The sequence below is a fragment of the Eretmochelys imbricata genome, chromosome 7 (assembly GCF_965152235.1).
Source record: "Eretmochelys imbricata isolate rEreImb1 chromosome 7, rEreImb1.hap1, whole genome shotgun sequence".
Classification (NCBI taxonomy): domain Eukaryota; kingdom Metazoa; phylum Chordata; order Testudines; family Cheloniidae; genus Eretmochelys; species Eretmochelys imbricata.
This window is the reverse complement of record NC_135578.1, coordinates 18,515,149-18,528,991: the sequence shown is the minus strand read 5'-3', so window position 1 is coordinate 18,528,991 and position 13,843 is coordinate 18,515,149. Positions and strand designations below refer to the sequence as shown.

General features: G+C 44.7%; 1 protein-coding gene across 2 annotated transcripts in view; it reads left to right on the top strand.

The window, feature by feature from the left end:
- SRGAP3 (SLIT-ROBO Rho GTPase activating protein 3) overlaps positions 1-13,843 on the top strand; it is a 218,649-nt gene that overhangs the window by 151,828 nt on the left and 52,978 nt on the right. For both annotated transcript variants that reach the window (XM_077821475.1, XM_077821474.1), the window contains exons 5-6: positions 8,686-8,871; positions 10,525-10,653. In XM_077821475.1, coding sequence (XP_077677601.1) covers positions 8,686-8,871; positions 10,525-10,653 — 315 coding nt within the window. The remainder of the gene's footprint in view (positions 1-8,685; positions 8,872-10,524; positions 10,654-13,843) is intronic.

The following is a 13,843-nucleotide window of genomic DNA, read 5'->3' as shown; positions in this document are numbered from 1 at the left end:
GACTGACTTCCCTGCATGTTTTCCAGCTATGCATGATAAAAGAGGAAGTTGTGAGCATCCCATGCATGTTTGTGCCCTGGCTAGGACCCTGGTGGGGATTGTGTGAGGAGAACTGTATAGAGCATGTGGAAACTTTTGCACTGTTTAACTTGCATCTCAGGGCTTTGCTACCCACAAGCTGGAGCCAAACTAACTAAATCTGTTTGAATTCACACATTTCATTATTTTGATGTAAACCTGTGTGTATTGACTCTCTGGGTATGTGTACCCTAGAGATGGAAGATGTCAATTCTAGCTCAAGAAGACATACCCATGCTAGCTCTCCAAGATACCAAGCTAAAAACAGAAGTGTAGCTGTGGTGGCCCGAGCGCTAAGAGGGGCTAGCTGCCCTGACTACATACCTATGATCTCAGATGGGATTGTACTCTGGGCAGCTAGCCCTTCCCGCAACAACTGTCATTCTGTTTTTAGTACAGTAGCTTGATCAGAGCTAGTGAAGATAGGTCTCCTCAAGCTGGAATGTACATGTCCCAGCTATACTACAGACAAACCCTTATTTTGGAATGAGTGCCCTATTCATTTAAGTAAGTCCGTAAAAATAAAAAAATTGACTTAAGTTGCATCAAAATTTCATCCTGAAATAAGAGCATCCACACACAGTCTTGCACCAAAGTAATTACGGTGGGAATTAAAATGGATTTTGTAGTTTTACTTCCAATATATATGTAGATAAGCCCTCAGAATTTGGGCACAAGTTGATGCAAGGTTCATGCGTAAAGGTATGGTGTCTTCACTCACCACTTGTTCCCTTTGTTGTATGCATTCATGTTTAAGGAAACGTCAGCCAAAATTTGGGTCAACATAAATAGCTTCAAAGTGAAGTTTCAATTTGTTTAATAGAGCTAATAGGCTCGATTTCTGTTTCTGTAGGCGCAGTGTAATTACTTGTTTTGCATGTGACAATGTTTGTTTCACATACTACACAAACGAGCACCCAGTTAGAGGCGGCATACTGAAAATTGTCAAAGCACTATGATGTATAATTAACCTGGGGAATTCACTGCTGCAAGATATTACTGAAAAAAATTAATTTTAAAAAATGATTGCATACTTGATATGAATTAGAATAACATCTAGAGCTATATTAAATTAGGGGGAAAATTATAAGAGCCATCAGCCCTTGTACTTCAGAGCAAAGCTGGTTGCCATTTGCAGTCAGGAAATTTCCTCCTGGAGTTATGTGCAATGCAGGTGATTATCCCTTCCTCTGTAGCATTCGGCTTTGGCTGTTGTCAGACAGGACCCTGACCTGCTTGGCCTTTTTTGGCCTAATCCAGCAGGCAGTTCATATGTTCTTAAAATAACAATAGGGTAATAACACCAGCTCAGAGTGGGACAGATAAATTCCAGCCTAGATTAGAGGTATGTCCCCTTCTTGGGCCTGATGCTGCACCTTTGACCTCAGTAACAGTTGTGTTATTGACTCCACTGGGAGCTGGATTTTGGCCTTTGGCCCTCATTCAGCAGAGCACTTAAGCCCATGCTTAACTCCGTCTTTGTTCAGCGAAGTGCTTAGCATATGTTTAAGTGCTTTGCTGAATCGGAGCCTTAATGAGGAACTATTTAAAAGCCTAAAGCGCTCTAGCTAAAGGCAGCAAGCAGCACCATTTATGACTAGTAATTTTGACTGTGGCCTTTATTCAGAACGCGATATTAATATTGCAAAACGCAACTTGTGGTGTTAAATAACTAATGAACATTACAACATATTTTTTCCTCCTTCCATTGTAGCTAATTAACTTATTTGCAAAAAGATCCCAGGGACACAGCTGTTGCAGCTTTTCTTTATGACCCAATAGCTTAAGACAGGGACAACATGACTTTGTTCCAAGTGCTGTCCAGAAGGCGTGAGAGGATTGCAGATTGGAGAGTAGATTGCTATAGGTAGACATCCTCCAGAATTAAGAGAATACTTAAAATAAATAGTTGTTCCTTTCAGCCTGGGAATTTTAAAGACCAGTTCATTCCTAGAGTATTAAGTGGCATCAGATGAGAGATAATGAGGGCTGTCGTCTGTACAGCAAACTTTCCAAGGCAATGGTGTCACTGACACAAACTTCATCCGTTTGGAAAGAATCAATGATGTAAAATGATTCTTTTGTGCTGTCTTAGAGCTAATTAGAGGAGGTGCAAATTGGACAAGGAACAGTCAGTTGAAAAGCGTTGTGCTCTACTCTCCCAGCAATTATTTGTATTCTTGCTGCTTATGAGTGGGAGATGCTCTGCAAATCGGAATAAGCAGAGCCTATCCTGCAGTGAAGTTCCAGTCCTGTAGCCCCTATTATCCTCCAATTCTGTATGCGCATCAGGCTCAAGTGGGAGTAAAACATGGTGGGGAAGGAAGACTTTTAAGCAAAATAATTATGATAATGAGCAAACATGACCGTGAAAAGGGTATAGAGTGACTAGGCTGCAGTGGGAGTAGGTTATGTTCTATAATGCTCTGTAATAAGGTATTTTCCTTTTTAAATCAGTCTTTCTTGCACAACAAATGTGAGGCCTGAACTAAAGCCCATTCAAGTCAATAGACGCTAGCTGACCACAGCGGTCTTTGGATCAGGCCCATGCCTGAACACCATGGTAGGTACAGAAGCTCAAACACAGCTGACAAATAGTCGTGCTGAAAGTTACTGTTTGGGCATAGCAGTGTCCATGTCCAACGAACACCTCACAATCTGGGGACAAAAACCTGGTTATATTTAAAATACCGACTGGGCCAGGGTTTCACTGTCAGACCTTCTTGTTACACTAGCACAGTGCAGTTGTGTATGTTTGGGTCTCTGGAAATGCCTGGGAGCCCTCTCTTGTGATAGCCAAATATTGCCCAAAGTGCAGCCATTCCATTCATCTTTTCCTCTGTGTTTTCAACAAAAAGAAGCGGGGTTGGGGCAGGGTAGCAGAGGAGGGATTGTATGAAAACCCAGCAAGTCTTTCTTCCCCATTGGTGTATGTAGCATAGGAAGTGTCGGTCTGGTTTGTCTTCTGTGATTTTCTTTAGGGAAACTGCAGCTGCAAACACATGTGGAAAGTTATGGACTTTGTGACATAACACAGGACAGGGCAGAAATGGGACTCAAACCTCCACTCGCTCTTCTTTCCATTCTTCTTAAATTATAAATCAGAGACAGCATGTTTCTGGGGGACTTTGATAAGGCATTTGAAGCTCATTTAGAGGCTATGTTTATGCTTGGCTGGGAAAAAGATCTTATGTTTCAGCCGAACCTCTTCCAAGCAAAACAGTAGGTTCTTTTTGACAGCCACAGCTGTGGAAAATGCTGTGTTTTTTCTTCACAGGGTCTTGTGCAAACTTCCTTTTTATTCTGCTTTTGCTTTCTGTGGATGCACACGCCTTGCAATTCACTGATATGCACCCCCCTATCCCCACCCCACCCAGCAACAATGGTTTCTTGTAGCTTCCATCCAAAAATGTTACTTAGCCCAGCTTTGTTCAAAACTCTGGCAGAGCTCACAGTCAGCAGCATACCTGACTCAAGTAGTGGGTTTGTTGCAGGGAAGCTGAGACTTTCCCAAGGTCATGGAGCGAGTCAGTGACAGAGCTAGGAATGGAGTGCAGAGGTGAAATGCTTACCTTACTAACAGTGGGAGTTCTCCTGACTCCAAGGCCTGTGGCTGAATCCCAGGGCCATCCTTTCCGCCAAAACATAGGAAACATTTTTATGCCTCTGCTGACAACTCAGCTGATATTTAAAAGGAACCTTTTGCCCATGTTAAAACTCAGTTCAGAGGTCATCATTTTGGTTGAACTATATTTGCTTTTAATTGAGTCAGGAGGATCTGTTTGCCAGCAGGTATTGATTATTACTTGACTTGTCTCTTGTTCCTGTCTTCCCTCCCACCCCTCACCAGGTACTTTCTGTCCATGTGAAAGATTGTTATCCTTTGACATTATAGATTTGTACTGCAAAGAGTTGGTGTTATCTTGGACGGGGAATATAAAAGGGGCTCTGGTTTGGAGAAAAGGCTCATTTAAAGAGTTGTCTATAGCCATTATGGAGAACAGTGGAAATGTTCATGAGAGCATGAAAGCAGATTGATTTTTGTTTGTGATAATTATGTTGGGCCAAATTGCCACTTACGTGGTTTATTGCTGCCTATGGGGCAAGAAGATTCTGAGAGCATAGACTCGTGGAACCTGATTGTTCTATCTGGCAGGGCTGCAATGGGAAGGAAAGGCTATAAGTAGGGCCCTACTAAATCCACGGCCATGAAAAATGCATCATGCACTGTGAAATCTGGTCTCCCCACCGCTCTCCAGCTGCCCAGCTCTGAAGGCAACACCGCTGCCAGCAGCAGCGCAGAAGTAACGGGAGCAGTACCACAACACCCTCCCCCCCCACACGCAATAACTTTGTGACCCCTCCCCCCACAACTCCTATTTGGGTCCGGATCCCTACAATTACAACACCATGAAATTTCAAATTTAAATAGCAGAAATCATGACATTAATGATTTTTAAAATCCTCTGGCTGTGAAATTGACCAAAATGGACTGTGAATTTGGTAGGGCCCTAGCTATATGGTTATATTGTTGTATTACCTCCTGGCTTGCCTCCACTGATCCCCATGGTAATGGCAAGTATTGTTGCCCCAAGTTCCCATTGGTAGGGGTGGGATGTTGCATATTGCTGTGGGGGAACAAGTGTAAGGTAAGAGGCCATCACTAGTTTGCTGTAAGGATCCTCACAGAGTTCTTGTGGGGTGGGGTGGAGTGAGATGGAGTCAATGCCATGGGGTAGTTGTCACCACCCTACCCCTCCACACCTCCAGAGCCTGAGCCTCCTGGAGCAAACCCTAGAGAAACTTCAGCCATGTTGCATGGGACGGGAGGCCCATTCTTTGGCGATCCACCTGCCCTGATCTATAGCCTCCATTTAGTTTCTAGTGCGTTATGGAGCAGTAAAATGTGCCCTGTTGTGCAGTTAGGAAGCTAGAACAGTACATTGCCGATGAAAAGCAAGTGCCATGTTTACTCTGCAGTCTCACAGACGTGTGGTGGTTGACAGGGTCAAAAGCAAAGCCCAAAGCCGTGGAAGATCTCAAAGGCCAGAAAGATCAAATCTAGCACATGTCCCTCTAGGGTTTGGTTGGGATTCCAGCAGCCATCTGAAGAGCCAGTTATATAACAAGGTGTGCTTTAGGCCAAAGCTGTCCCTCCATTCCATTTTTAGCCAGGGACACAGGGTTATTGCCCTCTGGAAAATCAATGGCTCAGAAAGAAAGTCCTTGTAAGTTTATTTTCTTTAACATTGCCTAAAGGGTGAAGGGATGGGGCGGGGACAAACGGTCTGTGCTAATCTGCAGGAATATCAGGCTGTAGTTCAGTATCCCCCAACGATTCCTCTTTCCATCCCCATCCCCGAGTCAGACAATTATAAAGGGCTCTGTAATCACAGACAAGGGCTGGCGGGTTACATTCTGTCGTTTTCTCCTGCCTAGGGCTTCCCTCTCGCTCTACTTCCTTGTTCAAAGGATGCTAAAAAAAAATGCTTAGCACAAAAAATTTAGTAGATCAACTTGAGCAGTGTGGGCCATTTCCTAAATTGGAGTAAATCGGCGCGGTGCTGTTGATGTCAGTGGTGCTAATTTACACCAGCTGAGGATATGGCCCTGTGTTCGCTTGGGCTGATTAAAGGCACGGAGAGCTAACGTACTGCTCAGCCTGACAAGAACTTCAGGGAAACACTGGGATAAATGCCCAGAAAGGGGGACACCATCAAAAAGCAGAAATTAGTGTGGGATCAAAGACCAAGATTTCAAAGTGCCTAGAGATTTTAGGTGCCCAATTTGAGAGATGCCTTTTAAAGGGACCTGATTTTCTGAAAACCAGGCCTTCTATGCCCAAAATCCGCACCCCAAATCACTCGTAAAAATTGTGGTCAGCGTCTTTGCCATGAATAAAATTGCCTTTGAGGTAGATATCCTGGGCAACATCCAGACCTCATTGGAGTCCATGATAGTCTTGCCATTGACTTCAGTGGGGCTAGGATTTCAAACCTTGAGTCCAACTGATTTATGGAAAGCTTAATAGGGGGAAAGGGAGAGAATGCAGGGACTGAGTGGGACAGCGGTGAATGTGGCTGTGAAGTGAGGACCACGCCTGGTCATGAGGGGATGGCTGAGAGGCAGCCAGCTCTGCCAGGTATGTGCTTACAGATTCAGAGAAAAAAAGAGCTGTCCTGCAAAAACGCAATCCTTGTATTCGTGTTACAGATCCCCTTGCTGGTTCCTTACCTTGCAGGAAAAATTTCTTTTAACCAGCCTGTAGAATTTAACACAGAATGATTTTCCAGTGGCAGTTCACAAACTCCTCATAAATCCATCCCCTTGTCACCTCCGTTCCTTCCGATTCAGCCTCTCACCAGTGCACCTGATTTACTAGAGGTCCCCCTTACTTTTAGACTTACATGTGCCGATAGCCATTGCAGACTGATGTCCTCTGGCTGTCTACCAACTGTGGGTGTGAAGATGCCGAGTCAAGGGGAAGCTTAATTTGTGTTAATGGTGGGAATGTCTCCCCATGTCATATGTGATCCTGTTAGGAGCTGAATGCTTTTCTGAGAGCAGCTGAGCCCCTCCAGTTATGTCTACACTGCATCTGGGAGTGAGCCTGCCAGCCTGGGTCCAGAGACTTGCGTTAGCGCACAAAAAATAGTAGTGTAGACATTGCAGCTCAGACTGGAGCTCAGGGTCTCAAGCCGGGGTTGGGGTGGGGCTGGGCCTGACAGTGCTATTTTTAGTGAACTAGCGTGAGCCCCATTAGCACAAGTCTGTGGACCCAGGCTGGAGGCTGGCTCCCAGATGCAGTGTAGACATACCCCAGGTTCCACTGGAGCCAATGGGATGTGAGGTTTAGCACCTCCCAGAATTGAGCTCTTGGCATTCCCTTCTCTGCTATTTTGGTTGCATCCTATATTTTAATGCCAAGATCATACTGTAATGTTGGTGCTTCGTAGGCGGAAAGCTTTGCTGGCATGTCTTCAGTTTGGAGGGTTTGGTGCCGTTACAGCATTGGGCTTGAGGTGCAGAAAGGGAGAGGTGTCAGGGTCTTTGCCTTTGCACCTGGGGGCTGTGGCTTGCTCTCATCCTTGTGTTAGGAGGTGCTCAGAGCTGCTTTAAGTCCCATTTTAAAACCTTACTTCTCAAAGCCATCAGCATGGCAGAGTGAGTTTGGTCTTTGTAATTAGTGTTCTGTTAGCTGCTTGCTCTCTGTGGTAAATGTCGTCATCCGTGTACGGGTCCCTGAGAGGTCAGATTAGTTCTGAATAACACCCTTTGAGGAGGACTTTAGAAACATCCTTAAACCTTTAGAAAGTGGTATCAGCATGGGTCTGTTTGTCTGTCCATCTCCCTGCGCTGGGGGAGGCCGGCAGGGGCTCCTCGCTTCTGTTCCACCTAGGGAGCCGCTCACCCAAAACCAGGTGAGGAGAAAGGGGATAGAGCCATAGCACTACCCCAAGGGGAGCAACGTAAAGGCTGGTGTAAAGCGCACACCCACATGTAAAGGAAGAGATTGTGCTGGCGTGAGGCACAATCTTCCCCAGCGCTGCTCCTGGGGCCGTGTAGTTCCACACTGCGCCCTATGCAGGGCAGTGGCATAAAAGCCAGAATCTGGCCCTTCATGATTAGCCATATTTCACAGCCCCATTGACAGCAGCATCCAGACCATTAACATGTAATTCTGCTCTGCAGAGACCAATCCAGCATCTCTGGCCTCGTCAAGGCAATGTGAAATAAAACGTCTGAGTCCTGGAGCGAGCTGATGAAAGGGGACAATGCGACTGAAGGCATAAAGAGAGAGGAGCAGATGGGTTTTTCTTGCCAAGACTATTAAAACGATCACACTGTGCCCTCTGATCTTTTATTTTTTAAAATGTGATTGTCGAAGTGAAGCATCTGTAGATGTTTTCCTCGGGACACACAAACACCACACAACTCGAGCTGCTCTAGTTCCTAGTGGGATGGGCGTCCATGTTGTCAAATCCACCATTGCATTTGACGCCAGATAAGGCACTAATTGGAATGGGCACTGGAGATCAAACTCTGTTTCGCTCTGAAGCAGCACCCCTCCAAGTTAAAGATGAGACACATCGGCAGGGTGGTGGAGGGTTGAGCTTGCCTCTGCCCAAGCTGCACCTGTTTCTATGGCTAGAGAATTTGAGCCTGGTTCTCAGTTACTCAGTTCCTGGACTTGGGAAGAGGAGGGTTGGGGCCAAGATAGTATCAAGCTACCTTTGCGCACCCCGTGTCCTGGAGCCATGCAAGGGCCTGTCTGGCCCCAGCTCAGAGCTGCTGTAAGCTATGTCCTGTTTCCCTGTGGCTCTGAATAGCAGAGAAGCTGCGGTGCAGTGCACTCTGGCCATGGTCTAACACTGGGGGATAGGGACATGGATGATGTAGAGTTACGCCAGCTCTGTCCTGGCTGTGGAGATGTTCTGTTTAAGGGTTAGTCTCAGTGGCTGACCCCAGCCCCCTTTAAGAGGTGGCATCAAACAGTCTTAGCATACCTGAGAATCCGGCCCATGGTCTCTAGGGCTCTCCAGCCTGCACTGTGCACAAGCACGGACGCTGTAAGTGTAGGAGACTCATTACCTTCTGTCTCTTCAGGTGATGAAAACCTACCACATGTACCACGCGGAAAGCATCAGCGCTGAGAGCAAGCTGAAGGAAGCAGAGAAGCAGGAGGAAAAGCAGTTCAACAAGTCGGGGGACATCAGCGTGAACCTGCTGCGGCACGAGGACAGGCCTCAGCGCCGGAGCTCCGTCAAGAAGATTGAGAAGATGAAGGAGAAGGTGGGTGGGAGGAATAATGAGCCTCCCGCATGGCTGACAGCTTGGCTGCTGATGGGTGCAGTAGTGGATGCCAGCTACATGTGTACTGGGCTAGATGTGCAGACAAAAATCTCTCTGTGGCAAAGGTTTCGGCTCCAGCATTCATCACTCTCCTACAACCCTTTCTGCAGCCTTTGAAGGGATCCGGGAGGAAGTCTCCTGCTAGTTCGATGCTCGTGCATAGTTCGGCGAAGAGCAGTCTGGGGATGCTATAAAAAGTCTCTTTATTGGTTGTTAGTAATGGAGATGTGCCAAAGTCAGTAGGCAGCAAGGGTTTGATTCAAAGTCAGGCTGCGACCTTTGAGCAGAAAACGGGGCCTGGGGAACAACGTGCAGCACACATCCACAGAGAGGATAAAATACGTGGTTAGGGACTGATGGGGCCAACCATTAAATATTGCACAGTGCCTCAGCGTGGAGGGGGAGTTGAAAAGGGCAGTTGAAAGGGCCTCCCAAAAGCAATGGCTTTGAAAACCAAACACAACAAAAAAAGGCTGAGGCAGCCAGCACAAACTAGAGCAAATGAAATGCTTATACAGGAGCTACTCAGACTGTGGCCAGTGGGTCCGACTGATTTTAATCACACAAAATCTAGGACCTGAGAGACTTTGTCGACTGCTGAGGGAGGGAGCCTAGCAGTAAATCTAGTCTGCCACGGTAATGCTCTGTCAAGTAGACAGAAAGGACACCGTGGAGGGGAGGGTTGTGGTCAGCTTGCAGACTGTATTTCACTGCTTCGTTTTTCATCTCCCAAATCTGTTCTTGTAACAATGAACAGTATATATTCCATGATTCATTAGATCAGAGACTTGAAGGAAGAGGCTTGGATATTCTTTTCACTGATCTGTGAGCTAATGGGGCAGCATTCTGATGGGGCTCTGAAGAAAAAATGCAGCCCTAGTGCTGGCAAAACCCATTACCTCTTTCTTCTCCAGGCTGCCAAAAACCTTGCATTCTGCAGATTCACAGAAACTCCAAATATTGTCATTCGGGCATTTTTTCTGATTTTCTTTTTTTGTGAAAATGAAAAATAGCCTCCCTGGCCAGGAAACTGTTAGTTAGATGTGTGTTTACCCAGCTGTGTATGTTGCACTGGAATATGAGATAGCAGAAAGCCCCTTGCAAAGATCAGGCACTCTTGTTTAACTTCTTGTTTGGAGACCACCCTGAACAAATGCCCTGAACTTGTAGGGGTTTGAATTCTGGATCCCCTTCTGAATTTTGCAGCTTGAGCCTTTGGTCCAGATTCCACAGCCAGATGCAACTGTATAAATCTGGAGTAATTCCAGATACACATCAGTGTAACTGTGAGTAGAATTTGGCCCTCTAATCTTGACTGATGCAAATCTTCCATGCATGTGCAGATAAGATAATTGTGCTCTGAATGCATTCTGTACATTCAACTTGAATGCACTTGCTGTGCTGTTGAATGCATCAGGTACGTTCAGATGGATTCACTTGTTGTACTGGTAAAGGTATATGCTGCATCCTACCAAGAGGGTGTTACTACGTGACACCAGCACAGCAGTGCACTATGGAGGACTTGTAGCAAGAGGAAATGTGAACCTCCTGGATAACTTATTTGACTTTTTACATTCTATTTTGCTTTTTCAGAGGCAAGCCAAATATTCTGAAAACAAGCTGAAGTGCACTAAAGCCAGGAACGATTATCTGCTGAACCTGGCAGCCACAAATGCAGCCGTCAGTAAATACTACATCCACGACGTCTCTGACCTCATTGATGTAAGTGATCCTTCTCTCCGAATTCATCCGCCCCTCTTCCTGTTGGCAAGTAAGCAGCTGAGTACTAGACACTGATCCTGTTGCTCACCCTGGTGTGCGCTGTGGTAATAAAGGGGAGTTGGTTGGCATTTTGAACTCTGGCTAACCTGTGGGTCTTTTGCAAACATTACAGTTTTTTTGGTGTTTTTTCTCAGCGCTCCCCCCCCCATTATACAAGGATAGTGACAGAAGCGCAGTAGTCATCATATGGGAGTTGGCCTTTAATACATTTCACGGAGGCCACATGAAAGCAAAGTCATTGATTCATTTTTAGTCAACATTTAAACCTCCCTCCTCAACAGTTGACAAAATATCGATTTTTTTTGTTGTTGTTATTGGTAACTATCAATACATATAAATTAGAGCAGGAAATGAGTCAGTCCTCCAAGATGCAAACACCCCAAATGGAGACGTTTGGATTTGGAGCCAGGTCTAAACTTAGTGGTCCAGGGCTATCTCTAAGATAAATCTACCAAGTACATATTATTTTAACACTTACGGCATCTTTTACGTCATCACACAAGAATCACAAGATTTTGGCTTCAGTGTGCCACGGTTATGGCTTCAGTAGAAATTTCCAGAGAAATATTTGTGTCTGGATTGGCATCTTCCTGTAGCCTGTGGTAGTAGCCTTGTATGAAATGGCTAGAATACACTATCACCCCCTGTATGTGAAGGTTTACAAGGGCATAAACAGTTAGAGTGGAATTCACCCCAGTGCAAGAGGGTCTGGAAAAGGTACTGTGCATCACATAAACTCTTTAATAAGGAGCTTAAGTGATGGATAGGGTTTTATGTGGTCCTTTTGAGGTGGGGTGAATTTCACGCCAATGCAGTAACATGAGATGGTTGAGTGTTTTATAAAATGTTTTAGCATACAACTGGGCACACTTTTATTTAAAACAGATATGAGTATCTGGACTGATAGTGAGATGGTTTTAGTGGTCTCATCTGGCCTGCCTAAGAATCTGTATTTAAAATGGATGAAAGAGAAACCTCTTGAAAATTAGGAATCTCAAATGGTTCTTTATTATGGAAGGTTTCAGAGTAACAGCCGTGTTAGTCTGTCTTCGCAAAAAGAAAAGGAGTACTTGTGGCACCTTAGAGACTAACCAACTTATTTGAGCATGAGCTTTCGTGAGCTACAGCTCACTTCATTGGATGCATACCGTGGAAACTGTATGCATCCGATGAAGTGAGCTGTAGCTCACGAAAGCTCATGCTCAAATAAATTGGTTAGTCTCTAAGGTGCCACAAGTACTCCTTTTCTTTTTATTATGGAAGTTAGACATTGAAAAACCTAATTGTCCTCACTAAATCCATAGCAGTTTCCACTGATTTCAGTGAGAGCAGGTTTGGGCTGGGTGTCCCTGCTCTATCAATTTAGCATTGTTCCCCGTTATAGGCCTGATCCTGCAAACACCTATGACTGAGCCCAGATCCCAATTCAGAAAAGCACTTGAGTATGTGCTTAAGTCTCATGCTTTCCTGAATTGAAATACTAGTGCTTACATTTGTGAATAGCCCCATTGCAGTCATTACTCATGGATGCAAGCCCAGTAGTAACTGCAGGATCAGATCTTATGTATTTCCTTTTGTTTCATGCTGTGTACTTTTAAGTGATTCAAGAAATGGGATTTCCATCACTTCCTTTGGGAGGTAATATCACAGCTTCATAGTTCTTACTATAAGGAATTTCCTCCTGCTAGTCAGTTTTAACTTGCTTCAGTTGCAGCAATGGTTATATAAATAACACGGATCTATCTATGTGCTGAGTATTTGTCCTGGTTTAAATGTCACTAAAATGCATTATTTAAAAAACCATGGGAGTGTTAATTTCTTTTAATGAATTTACAGATCATATTTATTGGTCTAGTTAGTAATTTAAAGGGAGGTTTGAGGTAAGACTCACAGGAATTTCAAGATTTTAGTTTGATAGAAATGTTATTGGGTACAATTTTTGAGGCTCTTTTTCATTTTGGTTGTGTTTATTCATATTAAAAACAAACAATAATCCCTTGCCAGTGGAAGTGTACGAACAGAAGGATATGAAGCTGCCTTACTGATTTGCCCTTTGGGTTTCTGTAGTTTTTTTTTTTTTTTTTTAATTTTTTTTAATGAGAGTGACTTTTGTTTTCCTGGAGAGTTGCTGAATTCCAGTTTTAGCTCTAGCTGTTTTTATGTTGTTCCTCCCAAGTTTATTTCGTTGCTGACACTTCCGTTGGAGTCAGCAGATGGCTTTTCTTCCTCACTCCAGGAATCCCTTCAGGGGACTTTAACTAAAGCATCTTTGACTCTGTACAACTATATGTGCCTAATTATATATTCTGATTGCCAAAGAAAACAAAGTATTGTTAAGGATGCACGAGCCGTTCATGGGTGTCCTAATTTCAAATCCCCCAGGAGAAGAGCAGTTTATTTGAACAGGCTTTTATACAAATCCAGTGTGTTTCACAGGAGCACTGGAGGGGAGATTTCAGTACACCCCAGAATAAAGGGATCCCATTCACTGCACCACACCCCATGTGTGTAACTGGTACAAGAAAAAAACTTGGTGCTGTGTGTTTTAGATGGAATGTTATTGTAACAGTTACAGATCTGGATTTCTATCATCATCTCAATCTATAGTTGGTAAAGTACACACACACACACACACACACACACACACACACACACACACACACACACACACACACACACACACACACACACACACACACACACACACACACACACACACACACACACACACACACACACACACACACACACACACACACACACCAGTTCATCCACCACTTCAATGTAGCCACTTATGGGGCGGAGCTCAGCTGTTATTTAACAGCATGGGGCTGTGCTGCACAACTGCGTTGTATAAGAAAAGTGAAATTCACCCGGTGCAGAGAGCCAGCACAAAGCCTATGCATCCTAATTTGAAGGGCATACCTGGAGTTTGAGTGGTGCATGGCCTTTAGGCCTGGCCTCTCTGCAGGGGTGAGTTTTGCCTGAAGAGAGGAAGAATACCGTATTCAGGTGAGAATTAAATCTGAGCAAAGGGCCTAAGAGGAGACTGACATTCTTGAAAGGGCTTCGGCTTGATGTATTGCAGTTATGATTATACTTCCAGCTGCTCCACCCAGCATCACCAAGA